Genomic DNA, 24313 nt, shown 5'->3' on the forward strand with positions numbered 1-24313 from the left:
TATAATAGTAGTTGTGTTGGGTGGTTTGATGTGGGGTGATTTTTTGGTCTTTTCTTCGTTTTTCAAAGTTTCATGTGATTATATTACCTCATACTGACATATAGAGAGAGATGTGTATGTAATTTTTAAAGTCATAAACTTATTATTTCTGGTTTTGTTTCTTTATACTTTTAACCCCATTGAACAGAATGAGGTTAACAAATATAAATAGCATTTATTATAAAAATATAAACAGTATTTATATTTTTATTTTTATTTATTTATTTATTTTTAGCCAAAACAATTTTATTTATTTATTTATTTATTTATTTATTATTTTTTTTTATTTTTTATTGATCATTCTTGGGTGTTTCTCGCAGAGGGGGATTTGGCAGGGTTACAGGACAATAGAGGAGGGAAGGTCAGCAGATAAACAAGTGAACAAAGTTCTCTGGTTTTCCTAGGCAGAGGACCCTGCGGCCTTCCGCAGTGTTTGTGTCCCTGGGTACTTGAGATTAGGGAGTGGTGATGGCTCTTAACAAGCATGCTGCCTTCAAGCATCTGTTTAACAAAGCACATCTTGCACCGCCCTTAATCCATTCAACCCTGAGTGGATACAGCACATGTTTCAGAGAGCACAGGGTTGGGGGTAGGATCACAGATCAACAGGATCCCAAGGCAGAAGAATTTTTTCTTAGTACAGATCAAAATGAAAAGTCTCCCATGTCTACTTCTTTCTACACAGACACGGCAACCATCCGATTTCTCAATCTTTTCCCCACCTTTCCCCCCTTTCTATTCCACAAAACCGCCATTGTCATCATGGCCCGTTCTCAATGAGCTGTTGGGTACACCTCCCAGACGGGGTGGTGGCCGGGCAGAGGGGCTCCTCACTTCCCAGTAGGGGCGGCCGGGCAGAGGCGCCCCTCACCTCCCGGAGGGGGCGGCTGGCCGGGCAGGGGGCTGACCCCCCCAACCTCCCTCCCAGACGGGGCGGCTGGCCGGGCAGAGGGGCTCCTCACTTCCCAGTAGGGGCGGCCCGGCAGAGGCGCCCCTCACCTCCCGGACGGGGCGGCTGGCCAGGCAGGGGGCTAACCCCCCACCTCCCTCCCGGACGGGGTGGCTGGCCGGGCGGGGGGCTGACCCCCCCACCTCCCTCCCGGACGGGGTGGCTGGCCGGGCGGGGGTGCTCCTCACTTCCCAGTAGGGGCGGCCCGGCAGAGGCGCCCCTCACCTCCCGGACGGGGCGGCTGGCCAGGCGGGGGGCCAACCCCCCCACCTCCCTCCCGGACGGAGCGGCTGGCCGGGCGTGGGGTTGACCCCCCCACCTCCCTTCCGGACGGGGCGGCTGGCCGGGCGGGGGGCTGACCCCCCCACCTCCCTCCAGGACGGAGCGGCTGGCCGGGCAGAGGAGATCCTCACTTCCCAGTAGGGGCGGCCGGGCAGAGGCGCCCCTCACCTCTCGGACGGGGTGGCCAGCCAGGCGGGGGGCTAACCCCCCCACCTCTCTCCCGGACGAGGTGGCTGCTGGGCGGAGACGCTCCTCACTTCCCAGACGGGGGGCTAACCCCCCCACCTCTCTCCCGGACGAGGTGGCTGCGGGGCGGAGACGCTCCTCACTTCCCAGACGGGTGGCTGCTGGGCGGAGGGGCTCCTCACTTCTCCGGCGGGGAGGCTGCCGGGCAGAGGGTCTCCTCACTTCTCAGACGGGGCGGCCGGGCAGAGACGCTCCTCACATCCCGGAAGGGGCGGCAGGGCAGAGGTGCTCCCCACATCTCAGACAATGGGCGGCCGGGCAGAGACGCTCCTCACTTCCCAGATGTGATGGCGGCCGGGAAGAGACGCTCCTCACTTTCCAGACTGGGCAGCCAGGCACAGGGGCTCCTCACATCCCGGACGATGGGAGGCCAGGCGGAGACGCTCCTCATTTCCCAGACGGGGCGGCAGCCGGGCAGAGGCTGCAATCTCAGCACTTTGGGAGGCCAAGGCAGGCGGCTGGGAGGTGGTTGTAGCGGGCCGAAATCACGCCACTGCACTCCAGCCTGGGCACCATTGAGCACCGAGTGAACGAGACTCCGTGTGCAATCCCGGCACCTCAGGAGGCCGAGGCTGGCCGATCACTCGCGGTTAGGAGCTGGAGACCAGCCCGGCCAACACAGCGAAACCCCGTCTCCACCAAAAAAACACGAAAACCAGTCAGGCGTGGCGGCGCGCGCCTGCACTCGGCAGGCTGAGGCAGGAGAATCAGGCAGGGAGGTTGCAGTGAGCTGAGATGGCAGCAGTACCGTCCAGCTTCGGCTCGGCATCAGAGGGAGACCGTGGAAAGAGCGAGAGAGGGAGACCGTGGGGAGAGGGAGAGGGAGAGGGAGAGGGAGAGGGAGAGGGAGAGGGAGAGGGAGACGGAGACGGAGACGGAGACGGAGACGGAGACGGAGACGGAGACGGAGACAGAGAGGGAGAGCCAGTATTTATATTTTTAGAGTCAGGAAAGAGTCTCGGAAGCAGGGACTTTTAAAAAGATTTTATTTCTCAATTGCTTAAAAACTTCAGACATCCCCTTCCATCCCTCCGTGAATAATGGCAATTAGTTTCCGTCTCCCACACCTTTTTAAAAAAATTAAAGCTATATCCCTATATAAATGCGACCCAAGACTTTCTTCTACCATCCTCTCAAAGTCTTCTGAGATATCATAATGGCAGCCTTGGGTGCTGACACTGTATTTATGGTCAATATCTGACTAAATCCATGACAATCATGTTTAAGTGTAACTTTTGATTTTTGTGCAAGGCTTTATTTGGAGCAAAACAAATATCTTAATTTGGGATGCTATAACAAAATACCAAAGACTGGGTGAATTAAATAACCAAGATTTAATTCTCACACTTCTCAAAATATGGGCAGATTTGATGACTAGTGAGAGTCCTCTTCCTGGTTTGTTGACAGCCATCTTCTTGCTGATTCCTCATATGGCAGAGAGAGAGATTATCTCTCTCGAGTTTCTTCTTACAAGGGTACTAAACCCATCACGTGGGCTCCACCCTGGTGATCTAGTTACCTCCCCAAATTCCCACCTCCAAATACAGTATTCCCGCATTTGTCTGCAGTTTTACTTTCCGAGGTTTCAGTTACCTTCAGTCAACTGCAGTCCAAGAATATTAAATGAAAAATTCCAGAAATAAACATTCACATAACTTTTCTTACGGTAGAGTTGACCGTTGAACAACACAGCTTTGAACTGCACAGGTCCACCTATATGCAAACTTTTTTCAGTAAGTATATTGAAAAAATGTTTTAAGATTTGAGACTATTTGAAAAAACTTGCAAACTGCATAGCCTAGAAATATTTTTAAAAATTAAGAAAAACATAGGTATGTCATGAATGCATAAAATATATGTAGGTAGTAGTCTGTTTTCTCATTTACTACCATAAAATGTATAAAAATCTGTTATAAAAAGTTAAAATTTATCAAAACACACAAACAGAATACTGTATATGGCACCATTTACAGTCAAAAGAAATGTAAACAAGCATAAATCATAACTGCATAAAATTAACTGTAGTAATACCACACTACCATAATAATTTTGTAGCTGTCTCCTGTTACTATTGTGATGAACACAAGTGTTAAGAGTATCTGCTTAAAATGCCTTGTGATGCTAATCATCTCCATGTGAGCAGTTCCTCTCTCCAGTAAATTGTGTATCACAGTAAAAAGTGATCTTCTGTGGTTCATGTGTATTTTCCACTGTATGTAGTGCAATATCATAAACCTTGCATAACACCATGGGACCCATACAAAGTGCCACTAGTGATGCTGGAAGTGCTCCCAAGAGGCAGAGAAAAGCCATAACATTACAAGAAAAAGTTGATTGCTTGATATGTACTGCAGATTGAGGTCAGGAGTTGCAGTTGCCCACCATTTTAAGATAAATGAATCCAGTGTAAGGATCATTGTGGGAAAAAAAAAAAAAAAGAAAGAAAGAAAGAAAAGAAAACGTGTTAAGCCATAGCTGCAGCTATTCCAACAGGCACAAAAACTTTGCATTTTTGCAAAAATCTTTTTCTCTCATATTGAAAATGCAGCTTTTATGTGGATTCATGATTGCTATAAAAAGGCATACCTATAGACTCTGATATAATCTGAGAAAAACAAAGTTATCATGTGACAACTTAAAAAAAAGGAAGATGAAGGATCTAAAGCTGGAAAGTTTAATACCAGTAAGGGATGGTTTGATAATTTTAGAAAGAGGTTTGGCTTTAAAAATGTCCAGGTAAGGTGCTGTGAAATGCACTTGTAGTCCCACCTACTCAGAAGGTTGTGTCTGGAGGATCTCGAGCTTAGGAGTTCTAGGCCAGCCTAAACAACACAGGGAGACTCCATCTCTAAATACCAACAACACCAACAACAACAAAAACTGTGAAGATAACAGGAAGAGCAGCTTCTGCCAACCAAAAGGCAGCAGAAGAGAGTTCTCAAACACCATGAAGGAAATCATTACGGAGAAAGGATATCTGCCTGAACAGGTCTTTAACGTAGACAAAAGTGCCCTATTCTGGAAAAAAAAAATGCCACAAAGGAAATTTATTAATAGGAAGGACAAGCGAGCACCAGGATTTAAAGCAGGAAGGATAGGATAACTTTACTATTTTGTGAAAATGCAGTCCATTTTATGATCAGGGATGCCCTTATCTATAAAGCCACTAAAACTGTGAGCTTTGAAGGGAAAAGATAAACATCTGCTGCCAATCTTTTGGTTGTACAACAAGAAGGCCTGGACAATAAGAACACTTTTTCTGAATGGGTTCCATCAATGCTTTGTCTCTGAAGTCAGAAAGTACCCTGCCAGTAACCTTTTAATGTTTGCTATTGGACAATGCCCCAGGCCACCCAGAACCCCATAGGTTCTTCTTTGCTTCAACACCAAAGTTGCCAAAATGGTCTACTTGCCCCCAAGCACAATGTGTCTAATTCAGCATCTAGAGCAGGGGGTCAAAAGGACCTTTAAAGGTCATTACACATTACTGTAGGGAAAGGATAGTCAATGCCATGGAAGAGAACCCCAATAGAAAGCACATCATGAAAATCCAAAAGGATTACACCATTGAAGATGCCATCATTGTTGTAGAAAAAACTGTGAAAGCCATTAACCCATTTATGACTGAGGTTGCAATTTTTTGAATTTTTGCAATCAGACCTTGTTGATGACCTTGAGTAATAGGATATAAATAACTCCCGCATGCTTAGGGTTCCAATAATGGAACACTAGGCATAAATGAGTTTAAGCATGAAAAAAAATTAATTCCTACTGGAGAAATGGTGTTGATATTTGTACAATTTATGATGGAGTCAATCAAGGAAATCATGAAAGAGATTGTGGATATGGCAAAAAAAAAAAAAAAGGTAGAAGGTGAAAGGTTTTAGGATATGGGTTTTGGATGAATTCAAGCTCTAATGGACACCACACCAGAGGAAGAAACAGAAGACAACTTGATGGAGATGAGTGCTCCTGAACCACTGCCAGACTGTGAGGAAGATGTAGAAGAAGCAGTGTCAGAAAACAAGTTGACATTAGACAAGCTGGCAGGAGGGTTCCAATTATTCAAGATTGCTTTTGACTTTTTTTATAACATGGATCATTTGATACAAGCACTGAAACTAAAGCAAATGGTGGAAGAAGGATTGGTACCACCAGAAACATTTTTCAAGAAACGGATCAGCAAAAATGTCATATAGAAATTATAAAGTATTTTTGTAAAGTTATACCAAATGTACCTGCCTCCCCTGCCTCCCCTTCCACCTTCTCCACATATTCCACCTCTGCCACCCCTGAGACAGCAAGCCATACCCTCCTCTTCCTCCTCCTCCTCCTCACTCTACTAAATGTGAAGATGACAAGGATAAAGAATTTTATGATGATCACTTCCACTTAATAAATAGTAAATGTATCTTCGCTTCTTTATGATTTTTCTTAATAGCATTTTCTTGTCTCTGGCTTACTTCATTGTAAGAATACTGTATGTAATACAAGTAACATACAAAATATCTGTTAATTGACTGTTTATGTTATCGGTAAGGCTTCTGGTCAACAGTAAGTTATTAGTAGTTAAGTGAGGTCAAAACTGCACAGGCGGGAGGGGGAAATCAGTGGTCCTTAACCCTGAATTGTTCAAAGGTCCACTGTATATTGTTATAATTGTTCTATTGTGTTATTATCTATTGTTGTTAATCTCTTGCTATGCCTAATTTATAAATTAAACTTCATCTTAGGTATATACGTATGGGAAAAAAACATAGTATATATAGGGTTCAGTTCTATGCAGTTTCAGGCACGCGTTGGAGGTCTTGGAACATATCCTCTATGGAAAAGAGGGAATTAATGTACCATCACACCAGGGATTAGAAGTCCAATATAGGAATTTCAGGTGGAAGAGGACATGAACATTCAGTTTGTATCAGTGAATGTTTTGGGCTTTTTATAACTGCATCTTTTTCCTTCTCTCTTAGGTTTAAGCCATGCTTTTCCTTTTTCTAAGCTCCTCCATCATCATATCTACATGTTCACCATGTCCACGTCCATGACAGAATTCACTGTTGGGTTCCTTCCTCAGACTGCCACTTGTACATGCTTCCCATTGTTTCCTTTTATACATCTAAAATCATGTTGGAGCTCTAGGGAAGAAAATGCCTTCTCAGATGTGACCAGAAGAGGGGTTCCATCTACAGAAAGGACTCTCCTGCCAGGAGAAAAAACTTATTTCTTGGGTATATTTTAATCTTTTAGTGGTATTTGTGCCTTAACTGAACCATATGAGATTAAATTTTTTTGTCACATAGAGGGGGGAAATGGTTGTTAGATTAATTTTCCATTCCATTTTTGGCAGTAGGCACTTAGCCTCCTCCCCCATCAGGAAGGAAGTTTGTGGGTGCACCATAATTTCTTGTGGTGTTAAGCAGCCAGAGATGGTCCAAGTTTGAAAGCAACTGTTCGTGCAGACCTGAGTGCTTCTTTACTTGGTCTCCAGGACACCGCTCTTTCTTGGCAATGATTAGCCACTTCTACAAAGCTGCTTTTGCTGGTTCCTCTTCATGTTCCCAACCTCTAAATATGGGAATACCTGAGATTTCAGTCCTTTAATCTCTTCTCTATTGAATCTACATAATACCATCTCTCTGATATCATCCTCTCTTCCTGACTTTAAATATCACCTGTAAGCTGATGCTTCCAAATTTCTACCTCAGTCTGAAACACTTTTAAACTACAGATATCTATCTCCTCTTGTATGTCTAATAAACATATAAAACTTAACATGTCCAAAACTGAGCTCTCTGTTTTCCTCCCTAAATGTGCTCTCCTTACAATTTTTCTCCATCTCAATAAATGATAACTTCACTCTTCCAGTTGTTCAAGCAAAAGCCTTGAGGTCATCTTTGAATCATCCCTATCACATTCAACATCCAATCCATCAGCAAATCCTTCTTGCCTTTACCTTTAATATCTATTTAGAACCTGTCCACTTCTTATCACCTCTACCATCACCTTAGGACAAGCTACATCATCTCTTCCCTGGATTATCAGAATGGCCTCCTGACTGGTCTCTATGATTTTCCTCCTTACCTCCTATAGCATATTCTCTACAAAAGGAACTATCCCTTTAAAATGTTTCACATCATATCACTTCTCTGTTTACAACCCTCAAAAATGTCCCATCTCACTTATGAAAATAAACTCCAACATCCTTTTCATTGTACTATGACCTAGAGGGCCCTATGTGATCTGTCCACCTGCTATTATTCCTATTAATTCTGCTAGTCCTCTCCTCACTTAACCCACTCCAGTTAGGGTTGGCTTACCCTTTAGGCAGTTGGCATAGTGCCGAAGGTCTGAGCCTTGCTTTTAGGAGCCCACAAAAACGTTTAACTTCTTTTAAAAAACAGAAGAAAAAATTCTAGGTTAAAAAACTATATTTTAACATACAGTATTAATTATTTATCTTTATATCAACAGTCATAAAATATAATTTTTAATATTGTTTCAGTGAAGGAAGGGACCCACAAAGACAAAGGCATCCTAGGGTACACGAAAATCCTAAGAGGCCCCTGGGAAGTTTGGGCTGAGCTGGGAAAGTCTGACTATTTAACATAGTGGGCTAAGTAACTGCTCCCTGCTTCTTGATTTTGTGTCTCCCATTGGATCCTGTTCTTCATTGTTCAGCAACTGCTTTCCTTCCTTGTGCTCAGCTCTTTGAACTTTGCTTCATACAAAGAGTGAGGGCCTGCTATCAACTGAATGGAATCCCACCTTGAGGTCTCTCCCCACGGCCCATCACACCTTCCTTAAGGATCTCCACTGACCTCCTCGGTACAGTGAGACAAGGCAAAAGGAAATTACCCTAAAGGAAACAGAGAGGTGAGACCATCAGACATGGAGCTGAGCCCAGCTGGTTGCCTATGTAGCTCTGAAAATCAAAATAACAACAAAAAACCTTCTTACTATCATATGTGGCCAAATTCCTTTAATTAAGAAAACAGATCTTATATTTTCAACCTTAACATTTATATGACTTTTTTTGGTCTTTTCTTTTATAAAGCTTTCCTATCCCCTTGTATCTCAATGAAGATGAAAGATTCACCTGTAATTTTCTCCTCCAATAATTACAGCTTTCAAATATCAGTAAAAGTTACTGCTATTATGACCTGAAAATTACTTATAAATCTAGCCAGGCCAGTACCTTTATAAGAGATCAGAGAAATAGCTAAAAACATCCTCTCTGGAATTAAGAAGAAATATTCTGGTAGGAAACTCTAAGATTAGTCATAAATTGGTCTTGCAAAATCAGTGTTATTGTAATATGCATATATGAAAATTTACCCATTACGCATAGTCTCAATCCTAATTTAACTTGTCCTAATTTAATTAATCCTAAAGTAACTAATTTTACTTCCATTTTTATTATGTGTAAAAATAAGTTCTTTCTATAATGTTTTGTACTATTGGCCTACTTGCTTGCTTGCTTTTCCATCCTTTGCAATATTTGGGAACGGATTACAAAAGATGCTTGCATAAGTAGCACTGAAAGCTGTTAAAAACAGAACATCAATTCCTGGAGTATGTTTCTATTTGGATGCACATGAATGAAATAATTGAACTCTCAAAGTTCTTTTCATGCCCTTAATTCAATGAAGCAATTCCTGAAGCAACACATTTACATTTCGTAGCTGATTTACATGTTTCCTTTTGCTAGCCTTCTCTTTTGGACTAAGTTTTCTCCTTACTATTGTCAGTTCAAACTGGTGAGACTTCAGGCAAGTGGTTTCTCAATCCTGATGGCACAACAGAGTGATGTGGGGAACTTTAGAAAAGTTCTGATGATCCGGCCCTGCCCCTAGAGACTGTGATTCAATATTTTGAGTGTATATGAACCACTTGGTTATTTGGTTACTATGTCATCAAAGCAGGTTAAAAACGAGGGGAAAAGCCATTTTTTCTTCAGCCTGGCTATCTTGACAACTAACAAATTAGTTTTTACCCCCAAAAGAAAAGAAAAATGGGACCAAAGATATTTTTACTTTTAGTAAATAAAGCGCATCAATTCTCAAAAGGTGCTTGGCCCTTTAAATGGCACAGCAATGCACAGAAAGACAGTTGGGTGAGGCTACATGCCCTTCATATCCATTTCAACACCTACCTCGGGTCCCAAAATAAATATTTTTAATATTGTCTCATTCTGGACTGTTCCAACATGCACTATATCAGCTTGTCTGCATATTGTAATGTAACCGCATACAAGTTTCCAGCAGCTCATGTATTTTCAACAGACATTAATTCCTCATTGCATATATTCCACCTTTGAAAATTACACCAGCAAAAGATTGCAAGATGTAGTACTGACCAGCACAGTATTCATGAGGGGTGAAGATCCAATCTATGGTAGGGAAAATACTGCAGTTTTCCACACAGTAATTACAGCTAAACTCAATTATACGAGCTAAACCCAATCCTGTTCCCTGGTTTCTTCCTGGTTTCCAAGGATGTGGTGTGATATACCTTAGGGCCATTTGTCAGGGATCCTCAGGGTTGTTGGTGGATATGGCTATTTTCCTTCTTTCATTTCTCTCAAAGAAGTAGGTGAAGCAGAGGAATGAGGGAGGGGCTGCTTTTTAGTACATTGTATTCTTCTTCCAGTTCTGCTAACAGGAAGGATGAACGCAGCCCTGCAGGAAATTCTCCTTTTGCCACTAAGCCCTTCTAGGGTCAAGGGTGAGAAGACAAGGGATCAGTATCACTAACCCCTATCTGTGCTGCCTCGGTCAACCTTCTGTTTCTGGGTTTCCACACAGAATTCCATAGCATTAAGAGTCTTTCTCACCCAAATAAGGACATTTTTAGGGTTGGTTTAGTCTGGGTGGAACACAGAGAGAAAAAAAATTGAGTTAAAAAATAAAGTAAAATAACCTCCATAAAATTTTTCTTATGAATCTGGATTTTAAAAATTATACCACAGCATTTTCTCCTTTCAGCATTCTCTTCTCGCAGTTGGTATAAAATAAGCAACAATATCCTCCTTTGTAGCCTCTCTTCTCTGTGTGTAGCCCTTGGTTTGTGCAGAGGAAGTTTTAACCCTCTATGAGGTGAATGCCAGGAATCGTTTTAGGATGATTTACCAGAAGTCAGCCAGGAAGCTGACATGGGCCTGTTTGTAAAGGAAGAAGTACAGAGCCAGGGTATTTTGTGTCACTGTGAGAATGTACATTGACCTTTGTTAGAGAAACAGTTAATATTATTATTCCATTATCACACTTTCAAATGAGAAATTTAACCTCACATTTGTCCACTCTTACATCCCTCATGGCACAGTAAAGAGCCTTCTCTGGTTTAGTGCAGAACCACTAACTGTTAAAAAGGTGAATGAAGCTGCTCCCCAGTCCCCGCTTTCCCTCAGCTTCCTTCGCAAGCACGGACAAGATCAGTGGTTTTGTTATGGTCACCCAGCGACGCGAGCTTGGAACCAAGTATCTTTTTTGGTCCTCTTAGTGTTCATTCATTCCCTAAACTACTCCTTTTTTTTCTGGGAAACAGACATTTTAAATTGTAAGCTACTAGAAGACAGAGACTGTGTATTTTAACCTGCCTGGTAAAATGCCCAACTCAAAGCAATGGAAAATACCAACCTGGAAGACAAGAGCCCCAGAATCTAGGCTTGACTCTGCCACTAACCCTTGCAAGTCATTCTGCACAATGAAGGAATTGGATTATATGAAATCTAAGGTCCTTTTTGTTATAGCTCTAGGCTTATGCACCTGAGAACTATTCATCAATGACATGAACTGTCAAACACCACTGTGGAGCCTTTCCATCACAGGTACAGCTACCACCCCACTCTTCCTCCGCCCTGCCCAGCACACTCTGCTCAGCTTTGAGAGACCCCAGCTCAGCTCAGAAACCATAACTGGCCTTATTTTTATTGCCTCTATTCAAGGCTATAGGACTTCATCACTACTGTGTGTTTTGGCTATGTTTTCTCACTCGTGAGAGATGAAAAAACAATTGCCAGCCAGGTGCAGTGGCAGTCTCCTGTAATCCCAGCTGTCAGGAGGCTGGGGTGGGATGATTGCTTGGGTTCAGGAATTCGAGTCCAGTTTGGGCAGAAAAAAAGAAAAATGGTCATTTTCTAAATTTACATTCAGAAACTCCAGCAATGGTGTATAGTTCTAGAGAAAAGGGTGTTCTCAAGGGAAGAGATACAATGGTGTTGTTGTATTTCTTCATTCATGTTTTCAGAGCCTTTAAAAGAATAATGTGCTTGTTATTTAAAAGGTTCTGATATTCGGAGAAAACAAATATCATCAGGGTGCACTGGCTGTACTGGTTTTTGCTCCAAGGGCAGGAAACAGCTTGGCCAACTTGAGAATAAAATATGCTTCTCCTCAGCAGCTAAGCTTGTTAGCCTCCCCTTCTGATGGGAGGAACAGCATTGCATACATAATGTAGACATGCCAATGCTTGCTCTTTTTCCAGAGATTTTAAATATTTCTCCCAATTTTTAATCCCACAAATAGATTCCAAAATAGAAAAAAAGATTATGTTCCAATGTTTCCACCATCTTTGTCCCTCAATTTTTTTTTTTTTTTCGTAGCAGACATTACCCACGTATACCCTCAGGGAAAGGAAAGCTCTCATCCCATCAACTTTTTGACACCTCAGGAACCCACTTTTTCCAGAGAAGATTCTAAGTGGGTCATTTCCCTTTTGTGGCTTCACTACAAATTCCATCCACATACTTACCCCCTATCCTATTTTCAGAATTGAATGGCCAACTCAATTCCATGAGGGCTTGATTAGTTCCAGTTAAGGTCACAGTTGTTACTTAAAAGCAGTGGTCTTTTTGCCCCCTCAAAGGCTACTTTTTATCCCTACCTCCACCCTTTCCTCCCTTTTCCTTTTCCCTCTCCTTCTTCTTCAATAGCGCTGTGTTATGAAGGGCCTGGCCACACACAGAGAATATTACAGGAATAAAACCTGGAAAAGAGCACACAGTTATGAAACATTAAACTTCAACTTCTCTTTATTTTGCTCCCTGAATTCTCCTCCCCCTCCAAGAAAACATGAACCTCGACAGATTTGTGGTTCATGTTATCTTCAGCTGTAAAAGCCAGCTGAACCAACAGAGCAGCCCTTCTCTGTTTCCTGCTGCCTAGCGGTTTCAAAAGGGCTACTGTAAAGGAATGGTTACCTCTTTGGCCTGATGGACAACTTTTTTAGAAGAAACAGATTCAACTAGAATCACCCAGGCTAAGAACTCTGTACATTGTAGAGTTCTGTGCAAATGAAATCAATTAATATTGGGAGTTCTTCCATGCCAATTAAAGAAAGGATGGGCAAGGACAGGAAAGTAAAAACAGCGCCTGAATGCTGCTTTTTAAAGAAGTGATTTAAAAAAAAAAAAAAAAGTTCAAGGATTTGTCCATTTCTTCAGTGAGGCCCAACATATGAACTTCAGTGGGAATTTGGCCTGAGGATAGATTGCCACATCAGACATTGATTCAGTTAAAGCTAACCCATTTAAAGGTGTCACCCATTAATTTATTGACTGCAAATAGGAATTTTGCCCAAGGCCAGAACTCACAATTGGTCCCAGTTGACCTGAAATGGATTTCCACAAGTGGCTGGGGAAAGGGAGTCTCTTTTTAGAATGTCTCTTCTTTGGTCCACTGTCTCTTTCTTTATCCTCTCTCCCTCTTTATGACATTAATAACAGAGCACTCAAAGAGCTTCATTAGTCGAAGGCATACAAACAGCTGCTCAAAGGATTTGTGACTGGATTGATCCTAAAGCTGCCAGTATAGACATTACATGTCAAAAATGACGATGTGAGCTTATCAGCTGCTTTTCAATTTTGACATTATTCTCTTTTCATTCTTGCCCATTTCATGTTATTGATTAAGTGTTCATTTAGTAAAAGAAAATACTTTACTCTTACAGAGTGGCTCTTTGCAGTGTGTTGAAAGTCTTGGTTTATACATGTTTTCACATAAATATAAAATTATTTTTTATTCCTGAAACACATTTTTAACATGCAAGCTACAAAAGAAAGAATATTAAAATAGTATTTTTCTAGTATATGTGCTGCCAAGACGAGCACTAAGATAGTATTTTTCTGTGTGATGCCATATGTAGCATTCTTAATCAATAGTCTCACCTAGACAGGAAAATGAATACAGTAGTCATTTTATGAAGCTGCGAAGTGGGCCAATGTTTTGCTAAGATTAAAAAGTGACTCTTCTCTCCAATTTGGGGGCCATTTTTCAAATTTTCTGTGGCATGTAGCTAAATTCAAACTGCGTACATAAGACCTGGAGACCCAAAGGCTAAAAACCAAATTATTTCTACCTTAGAGAAACAATTGCATAGGGTATACAAGGAAGCATATACAAGGATGCAGCATTTATTTGCAGTAGCAAAAAACAAACAATAACTTGGAAACCACTTGTAGATCATAGAGGAATGACTAAATAAGCTATGATCCATCTAAGCCACAGAACACTACAAAGTAGTTCAAAGGAATGAGATGGAGCTTGCATACTGATAAGGATCCATCTTTAAGACATAAAATTTTTAAAAAATATATTGTTTATATTAAAAAGACAAACTTACAAACATGAAACAATACTATGTAGTTTCTACCTAGAAAAAGGTCTGTTAAGAAAATGTAGTAAACTGATTGGGAGAGGTTGGGATGATTTGAGATTAAGAATAGTGGTGAAAGCCAGGTGCAGTGCCTCATGCCTGTAATCCCAGCACTTTGGGAGGCTGAGGTGGGCGAATCTCTTGAGGCCAGGAGTTTAAAACCAGCCTGGCCAACATGGTGAAACCTGTCCCTACTAAAAATTTAAAAAAAAAAAAAATTAGCTTGGCATGGTGGCGTGCACCTGTAATCCCAGCTAATCGGGAAGCTGAAGCATGAGAATCGCTCAAACTCAGGAGGTGGAGGTTGCCCTGAGCCGAGATTGTGCCTGGGCAACAGAGCGAGACCCTGCCAAAAAAAAAAAAAAAAAAAAAAAAAAAAGAAGGGTAGTGGTGAAAGGGGAGTTTAGCCTGACATATAATATTTTCAATTTTTACAAAGAAACTGTATCCATGTTATTTATATAGTTCAAATTTAAGTCCTTTTAAACAGTCACAGTATTAAGTGGTACTTTAAAAAGCATTGACTTCTTGCATTGCTTATTTAACTAAACCCCAATATTGTCCTGAAAATCAGCTCTTTTTATGAGAGTTATTTAGTCCTGAGGTTCTGTTGTAAAGGAGCAGTGGGAAGAAAGAGGATAAACAAGCTAGAATTTGAATTAAACTTCAGCATGGAATAAAACACCAACTTCCTTCCTTCTCCACCCTCTCTTGGATCTGAGCCCACCACTGTACTTCTCAGTGGCCACCCTACGCACCCTGAGAGACACAGAATTCTAGAACCACAAAGCACCTTACAAAACCTTTGCTTCGACCCCTCATGTTTAGGTGAGAGTGCTGGTTTGCTCAAGTTAGAATCTGTTGTTCCTCTTGACTCGTCCTATTCTCTATAGCCTCATTTTATAACCCTTTTGGGAGTGAAATGGAGTTGGGCTCAGTCCTTTCTGTTTAACTGGACAGAACTCCTCTCACTAATTTCAACAGAGAAAACTGGTGCTTTTTCAGAGCTGTTTACTTCCATTCTCTGGGGAATTAGTTTGTTTAATTGTATTTTGAAGATTCCAGTTCTACAGAACTCGATTTCTTTAGTTTATCTCTCTTAAACTCTCAACTTCTCTCCCCCTCTCACTCTCTCTTTCTCTCTCATCACTCTCTCTTTCTCTCTCATCTTTGCTTTATTTTTGTCTTCCAATCTCTCTGCTTTTCTCTGTCTCCATGTATTTCTGTCCCTTTCCAACCTTATTCCTTCTGTCATGAACATGTTCTATTTGTTTTTTGGAAAGATGTTCTACAAAGTAAATTTTTGTGCGATAAATTTTAGTAATACTTTACTAATTAAAAATATCAACTCAAAAAAAGTTAAGACCAGAAGGTAGATTTAGTTTTAATGAAGTGTTCTTCTTTTACCTTGCTTTTATGTTGCTCCTTTTTATCTCTTCATCAAGGAAACTGTATTCCTTCAAACCTCAGAGTATAATAAATAACTTACAAGGATGCACAATTGTACATTACTCTCTTGACAGGGTGACTCAACACTGATAGGTATTACCTATATTCTTTAAATGGTTCCCTGCAGGACTAAGCCCTGTGCACATACAGAAATACAAAAGTACACAGGATAAAATGTCTGGAGGTGACTAAGCTGGCCCATTGTTATTTCCTTGCAACAACAGTTTGCTTATGAAATTCAAGTACTTTCAAAATGGCATAAGCAACTGAGGAACACATGTCAACGCTCTGTGATCTGGAGCCTTCCAGGGTAGCTCAGTAAACAGCGCATCTCTCCAAGTGAGCTTCTAGGCATTGTAGCCCTTCATGGGCTCCAAGAAGAAATGATGGTGGTCAAGCTGGCTGGGAGAGGCACGAACTGTACTGAAGCTGTGTCTTCCCAGCCTGCTTAAGAAACCTTTTTGCCAAGTGCATTTCCAAAGACGGAATTCCAAAAAGGGACATTTCTCAGGTACTGAATCCTTTGAACTTGAGCTTTTTGGCATTTTCATTTACATCTGCTTAAACAGACACATGACCAGCATTTATCAGTCTAGCACTTGCTGGGGCATTCTTCCTTCCAAACCGTAAAAGGAATCTGTGATAAAATTATGATTTTTTTAATACTTGACAGGCTGTGACCTGTAGAAAACTCAGAGTTCTGGCAGAAATATAAAATCAATTGAGTTTCATCTGAACCATTCTTTGCCTTTTGAGACCCTTCGATAAATCTCAAATGGAAATTCTTCCGTCTCACAGAAGCTTAGGAGGGTAACTGTACACTTTGATTTTTGACTTTATCATATAATTGGGGTGGCATTTTTATTGATAGGTTGTTCACTAGATCAGTGGGTTTATTAATCTGTTTTTCTAACCAAGTAACTTGATAGGACTTCATTTAAAAGTCATTGTAGTGTCTGTAACTGGGCTCACCTTGGGCAGAGATCATAGGTTGCTGAAGTCGACATTTTCTTATAAAGACCCCATACAAACAGGACAACAATCCAATCAAGTTGGGGAAATTGGGGAATTTAACATGACTACCATCTTCTTATTTTTGAATGACTGCAACTGTCATCTTTGCTTGCAGAGGAAGAGGGAAGAAGATTAATCCACTCTCCATATTCCAGCAAGGGTAATCTTCCTAAAATGCAAATCTATCATGCTTATACCCTGCATGAAATCCTGGAGTATCTCTCCATTGCTCTTAGTATAAAGACCAAAAGACTCACCATAACATCCAAGATCTTCCAAGCCTTGCCTACCTTTCTAGGCCTCTCCTTTGCCCCTCACACTGTAGACTCTGCCATCTGACTAGTTGCTGTTGAAGGAACTCACCAGCCTCCCTCTTCTTTCTTGACCTTTAAACATGATCGTCCTTCTTCTTGGAATGCCCTTCCCGTGCTCTTCAGCTGGCTAAACCTTACTAGCCTTTCAGGGCAGTTTAACTATTACCTCCTTCACACTTTTCAGGAGTTCATGGCATTTTACCCACCACTTACTTTGACCCTAGATCATACATGCCTTGTGAACAGAAATTGTGTCTTAAATCCCAGTGTTTAACTCTATTGCAATATCCATTATAATACATCACGCATTTGTTTTTCTCCCTAGTATTTATCCAGCTCTGGAATTATGTTGTCTGATGTCTGTCTTCCCAGCCAGGGCAACCTCCCTGACAGCTTGTCTGGCCCATTTATAGCACCTAGAACAGCTTGGGGCACACAGTAGGCATTCAATAAATATTTGCTGCCGCGCGTGGTGGCTCACGCCTGTAATCCCAGTACTTTGGGAGGCCAAGGTGGGCGGATCACCTGAGGTCAGGAGTTCAAGTCCAGACTGGCCAACATGGTAGAACCCCATCTCTACAAAAGTACAAAAATTAGCTGGGCATGATGGCGAGTGCCTGTAATCCCAGCTACCTGGGAAGCTGAGGTGGAAGAATCACTTTAACCTGGGAGGCGGAAGTTGCAGTGAGCCGAGATGGTGCCATTGCACTTCACCCTAGGCGACAGAGCAAGAATCCGTCTCAATTTAAATAAATAAATAAATATTTGCTTAATTAATTGTATCTAAAAAGCCTAACGCAGGGTCCAGCAGTTACTTAGACTTCACCAAATCCAACGAACCACTGATGGTGAAATGCACTGCAATTTTATATACCATTAAGAAAGATAAAAAAGGGTGGAAATGCCTCCAAAAAGCATGACATAATGCTTAATAAAACAATGACATTATAATTTCTTCTTGGATATATTTTTCTATTTGGTATAAGAGACATATTTAGTCACAGATATTTATCTTATCTCTTACACACACATAAAAAGAAAAATATAACCAAAAGTAATTGGTTCAATTTTCTAAACTTCTTTATATGTGTGAGTCTAAATTTGCTGAATTACCTTTCAAATAGAGTGATCAGTGTCCCTGACTTTCCCACAGTATCCATCTTCTGTACCATCTAGAGTGTTGGTGCTACACTATTTCTTAAAAGAGTACTCCTCTATTATCCCGGGGAATTTTCATCCAAGCCGCTGACACCTACCATTAGGCAAGTTCGAGGGCTAGTTCCTTACCGATTTTTGCCGAAGGTTAGATTTCAAACAATGGCCCTGATTCATGTGCCTTCCTCAAACATAAACATCAGTTGACAGAAACACGAAGGGGCTCAGTTATCCAATTGTGCCACCAAAAAGAATAGCCAACTAGTACATCATGATTGCTTCTAGCTGACAGTATTTGTAAGCCACCAGCAATGTTAAAACTGATCACAATTTTAGAGTTAATAAAATGTGACTACGTGTCTGACTTAGAATCAATGCAATATAATATTAATAGCACATGCTTAGTAAGTATTGTTGAATGAGTGAGATTGACAGAGAGGAAGCACATAGAGAAATAGATCTAGGAAGTTACTCCCCAGTGCATAAAAAATTTCATATTCAAACTCTTCTCTCATTGACTGAAAAATACTATGTGCCAAGCCCCAATGCTTGGTTTATTTATATACATTGTCTCATTTAATTAAATAATATAACACATAATTTCCAGGTATTATAATCAGTTCCCAAAGTAAAAAACAGATCTACTTTAGGTATTATTCTGTCTCCAGAACTCCACGTTGACCTAGACTCACAACAATATCACAATGACCATTAATTTTCATAGTTTTGCAATCAGAAAATATCTTCATAATCATTAAGAAAAGATTGAGTTCAGCATAGTTTTATTGTCAAAAATATTCTATAATAATTCCAAAAGACTGATCATCTGTGAACTGTGCACATATTTTTTAATTAAAAATTTTTATTAACTTGAAATGTTCCATATGGTTTCAAAAATCAACTATTAGAGCCAGGTGCAGTGGCTCACACCTGTAATCCCAGCTACTTGGGAGGCTGAGGTGAGAGGATCACTTGACCCCAGAAGTTCAAGACCAGCCAGCAACATAGTGAGACCCTGCTTCTAAATAAATAAACAAATTTTAAAGAATCACCTATTAAACTGAAATGCAAGGACCTATGTTCTTAACTCAAAGATGGGATAAATAGCTAGAAAAATTCATTTCAGTCTTGGATTTGAAAAGGACTGCAATGGTACAAACAATTCCAAAAGATATTTTAAAACTGTCAAAATAATTCTTGAAACAAAATCAAATTTAATTATCTCTAATTTTAAAATACTGTATAAGCATGCTATGCAGGACAGGAATTAGGAGACTAGGTGTTGTACTCCAAACGTTAAGAAATACCCAGTTCAGTAAAGCCTCCACCCACATCTATTTAAGCGCAATTCTCATAAAAGCAGGGCTGTGTGCATGTGTGCGTGTGTGTGTGTGTGCGTGTGTGTGTGTGTGTGTGTGTGTTTTACCAAAAATACCCAATTATCAGATCGGTGATATTCACAGCTCTTCTGATGATGATCTTTCAGATGATGATCTTTGCTGTTCTAAGTGATGTATTAATGCTCACTTCCTTCTAGCCACAGAGCCTTGGCCCCACAAGTTGCCTGGAGGCAGCTCTGACCTACATGCAGTCAAATCATCCCAGTCACATCAGTCTCCAGGGTGATTTGAAGTGTGTGTAGTTGACATCTAAGGGATAAGTGGGAGGAAGTTCTGTGGCTGGTCTGACAGTAAGGAGGCTAATTCCTGAAAGGCAGAGAAATAAAATGTCACTCACTCCTATGAGCCCCTGTGGTTTTCAGAGCAGGATCCGATGTGTTTTCTGCCACAGTCTTAATAGGGCAATAAATGGAGAAGGAAATGAGTGGGAGTTCTGCAAGCTTGCCAATATGTGAATGCACCCAACAATGAAGACGAGCTTTTAGTTCCCTTCCCTGGTCACTAGCCACAATGTGCATGGTGGTCAGGAGCTCTGTATCCATATGGTGAGAATGATGCTTTGAGGTTTTGCTTGTTTTTTAATATTAGAGTGGGCAGCTCTCAATTGGATTGTCAAGCTAATATACATAGCAGCATGAAAGCCCTGCATTTACAATTAGTTCCCTGTTGAAATGGAATTATCCTTACTAATGACATGAGGGACTTTCTGATTGGGGTTCGAGATTAGAGGCATTTATTTACCTGTGTAAAGGCCAATGCAGGAGAAACCTATATGACATGGTTTGGATGTTTGTCCCCTCCAAACTTCATGCTGAAACATGACCTCCAATGTTGGAGGTGGGGCCTGGTGGAAGGTATTGAATCATGGGGGCAGATCCTTCATGAATGGCTTAGTGCCATCCCCTTGGTGATAAGTGAGTTCTTGCTCAGTTAGTTCACGTGAGATATGGTTGTTTAAAAGAGTCCGGAGGCCAAGTTCAATGGCTCACACCTGTAACTCCAGCACTTTGGGAGGCCAAGGCAGGAGGATCACTTGAGTCCAAGAGTTCGAGACCAGCCTGGGCAACATAGTGAGATCCTGTCTCTACAAAAACAAAAAAGAAATTAGTTGAGCATGGTGGCACCCACCTACGGTCCCAGCTACTTGGGAGGCTGAGGTGGGAGGATTGCTTGGGTCCAGGAGGTTGAGGTTGCAGTGAACCATGATTGCACCACTGCACTGCAGCCCGGGTGACAGAGTGGGACCCTGTCTCAAAAAAAAAAAAAAAAGTCTAGGACCTCCCCCTTCTCTCCCTTGCTCCTGCTTTCACCATGTGATATGCTGGCTTCCCTTTTCACCTTCCACCATGACTGTGAGCTTCCTGAGGCACTCATCAGAAGTCGAGCCAATATTGCTGCTATGCTTCCTGTACACCCTGCAGAACCATGAGTGAATTAAACCCCTTTTCTTTATGAATTACCCAGCCTCAGGTATTTCTTTATAGGAATGCAAGAGGGACTAGCATACCATACCTGAGGAGAAGGAGAGAATCCACGGAACCCAGGAAAGAAAAGAAAGCCATGCTCCCGGGGAATCTCTCAGTGGCAGAATTCCAGGCTCCGGTGGTCCATGTTCATCCTGTTGCCAGGGCCAATATCCCCAGCAGGCACAAAGGGCACAGCGACTAGAGACTCACAATATGTTTAGGGCCCATGGACAGATTTTTATTTCTTTAGAAATCCGAAGGAAAAAATAAAGTTTTAGGTCAAAGAACACGTTTTCATGTGTAATGTTAATACATTCACCTTTATTCTAACCTAGTCATAAAATATACTTTTTACTTTTTTTCTAAGGAGGAAGTGCCTACTGCTCCTGAAAGTTACCATGCAGCCTTGCCTGTGATATTAGGTTAAATGATACAATATTGCTGACAACCAATTGTTTCAGGTCTACGAAACAGTTTTGATCTACTTACTACATATCTCTCAGACGACCCTTTCCTGGTTTGTAGAAAATCTCAACTCAAGCCAGGTAGAGAAGGTAATCCATTTCTTTCTCTCCCTTTCTCCTTTTCCTCTCTCTCCTTTTTCTCTATTTCTTTTCCCTTTTCCTTCTATGTGTTTGCTGGGTAGTGGGTTCTCTGTCTCTCTCTCTCTCCCCTTTCATCTTCCCCTCTCCCCCATTCTCTCTCCTTTTTCACCTCTCCTTCTGTCCCTATTTTCTTGAACTCTCTTACAGAACCAGAAGATCAGTCATCTATAGTCCTCTGGGCTCCCCAAAGAACCTTGAACTGTCACAGGCACTCACTGTGCTCCTTCTACCCTCAATGCTATCTCTATCCTCTTTCTCTAAGTCATAGATGAGTTCCAGAAGAGATCAGAAAGACCAGGTGAACTCAGATCAGGGATATCCTTAAGCTCTCTGGGGGTTGGGGCAGGAGACAAGGTCCACAGACAAACTAATGTCTTTCTTTTCTTTTTCATTTTACAAACAGGATCTCACCTTGTTGCCCAGGCTGGAGTGCAGTGGTGCAATCATAGCTCACTGTAACCTCAGACTCCTGGGCTCAAGCAATCCTCCCCACTCAGCCTCCTGAAGATCTGAGACTACAGGCTCACACCATCATGCCTGGCTAACTGAAAAAAAAAAATTTTATCAAAACAAGGTCTCACTATGTTACCCAGGCTGGTCTTGAACTCCTGGCCTCAAGTGAGCCTCTTGTTTTGGCCTCCCAAAATGCTGGGATAACAGGCATGAGACATTGCTCCTGGCCAGACTAATTTCTTAAACTGCTTTGCTCCTCCCACACTCTTTATCTTTAGTTGCTGGGTTCTTGACCTGGTAGGGAAAGTGTGGAGGAAGGAGAAAAAATGATTCTACCTATTTGCTTATCCTTAAAAATTTTTTCCATTTTAATATTTAGGACAAAAATGTGGTGTTAAATCTATTTTGCAAGAATTTGCATTTTCTCCTTTCTGATCTCATCATTGAAAACCCCTAAAGAAATGAATGCCCCCTGATCTAGCTACATAAATAGGAAGTCACCAGATAAACAAGGTAAAAAGGGAAATAAGGACCAGGGCATACAGCACATCTGCTATAACTTCCCCTATCACTCTAGCACAAATACTAATTAAATCCATTAGGGACAAACCATAGAGTTGGCTGTCATGGCGATTCTGTGGATAGGGTCCTGTCCTCAAGGAACTACATTTAGTGGAGAAAAGTAACGTACATAAATAATACAAGAAAATGAACATAAATGAGGAAGGAGGAAGTGCTCAGTGGGGGATTGATAGAAAAGCAGCCAGTATCCAGGCTCCCTCTTGGCGATGAAAGGAGCTTAAAAGCTATTCTGTGGTCACAGATGATGGCGGATTATCCACTCCAGTCTGTGGCCCAATGAGAAGGCTGAGTGACTTCTGTTAAAAAACCCAGCCCAGAAGTGTGGTTAAATATTCAGGCTTAGAGAAGTACTGCAGAGCCTGGAGGAAGAGGACACCTTTAGGCAAGGTGAGAAAAGAAAGGAATGACTGAACTCTCATGATACAGAGCTGTGAAGGGAGAAGCAGTCAGAGACTACATGGATTTGGTTCAGGGCTTTCATTTATCTGAAGATGTCAAAGAACTTTTGTGTTACGGGCTTTCGGAAATTCTGGGAGAAGGCCAGGTGCAGTGGCTTATGTCTGTAATCCCAGCACTTTGGGAGACTGAGGCAGGCAGATCACCTAAGGTCAGAAGTTCGAGACCAGCCTGGCCAATATGGCAAAACCCCGTCTCTACTAAAAATACAAAAAAATTATCCAGGTGTGGTGGCACACGCCTGTAATCCCAGCTACTCGGGAGGCTGAGGCAGGAGAATCGCTTGAACCCAGGGGCAGAGGTTGCAGTGAGCTCAGATCGTGCCACTGCACTCCACTTCATGTAAAAAAAAAAAAAAAAAAAACTCTGGGAGAAGAAAATGAGGAAGGAGGCCATATTATTATCCAGCTTCTAGAGAGAGAGTAACAAAAGCAAAATGGTTAGCTTTGAATTTATAGCAAGTCATTAGTGGAACAAGAACTGCAGAGGAGAAGGCGCAACTTCCTTTTTGTGCCAACTTTGTCTGGACTTAAATGATGAATTTGGAAGAGAGAGGTGGAGTTGGGGAGTGGTAAAGCATTAAATAACCAACCATGACTAACTGCTGAGTTTAGCCTGAATGAATTCATTCTGCAAACATAGCTGTCATCAAAACATCGTTTACACAAGACTCCCAAATGTGCTGCATGTCACAACGTATAACTACAAATCCATGCTTTGTCTGCAAGGTCATAATCAACTGTCTGTGGTGTAGCATTTGGTATGGTTGGATAACATGGAATGGTCGCCCCAGGTGATTTCAGTTTTTATGAAAGTAGGGTAAGCATTTTATTCACTGCGTTGTTGAAGATAGATTTGTATAGTCAACAGAGTTTTGTGGCTGCTGTTTTTAATTCGAAGAACATGCTACAACAGAATACAGCTACCTTATAGTACAAACCCAAATTTTTATTCTAGTTCTGTATTGAGCTAGCTACATAAGGCATAATTACTTTATCTTAAAACAAGGCCCCTTCTAGTCTTAGAGTGCTATGATTACCCTGTTTGGTTATTGTGAACAGCCTGGTAGGCACTTTTCTCTGAGAAGATAGGGGAACAGCTGAGAAACAATGTAAGACACCATTAAATCTACTTACAACTGAAGGTAGGAAGAAAATTAATGAATTAAGTAGGGACTCTGTGGATTTCTTTCCTACTCTTTTCCTTATCCACTAATCCTAGCTTTCAAAAAAAAGGTGGGGAATATGTAAAA

At 41.4% G+C, this 24313-nt stretch overlaps 1 protein-coding gene across 1 annotated transcript in view; it reads right to left on the minus strand.

Annotated features, from left to right (window-relative positions):
• Window positions 1-19260: 19260 nt before the first annotated feature.
• The window catches only part of LOC101143334 (uncharacterized), an 80204-nt gene continuing 75151 nt past the window's right edge, over window positions 19261-24313 (minus strand). Inside the window, exons 3-4 of the mRNA XM_019025559.3 lie at window positions 20491-20583; window positions 19261-19805 (exon numbers count right to left, since the gene is read on the minus strand). Coding sequence (XP_018881104.2) covers window positions 19749-19805; window positions 20491-20583 — 150 coding nt within the window. The 3' untranslated portion in view covers window positions 19261-19748. The remainder of the gene's footprint in view (window positions 19806-20490; window positions 20584-24313) is intronic.

The sequence above is a fragment of the Gorilla gorilla genome, chromosome 3 (assembly GCF_029281585.2).
Source record: "Gorilla gorilla gorilla isolate KB3781 chromosome 3, NHGRI_mGorGor1-v2.1_pri, whole genome shotgun sequence".
Lineage (NCBI taxonomy): Eukaryota > Metazoa > Chordata > Mammalia > Primates > Hominidae > Gorilla > Gorilla gorilla.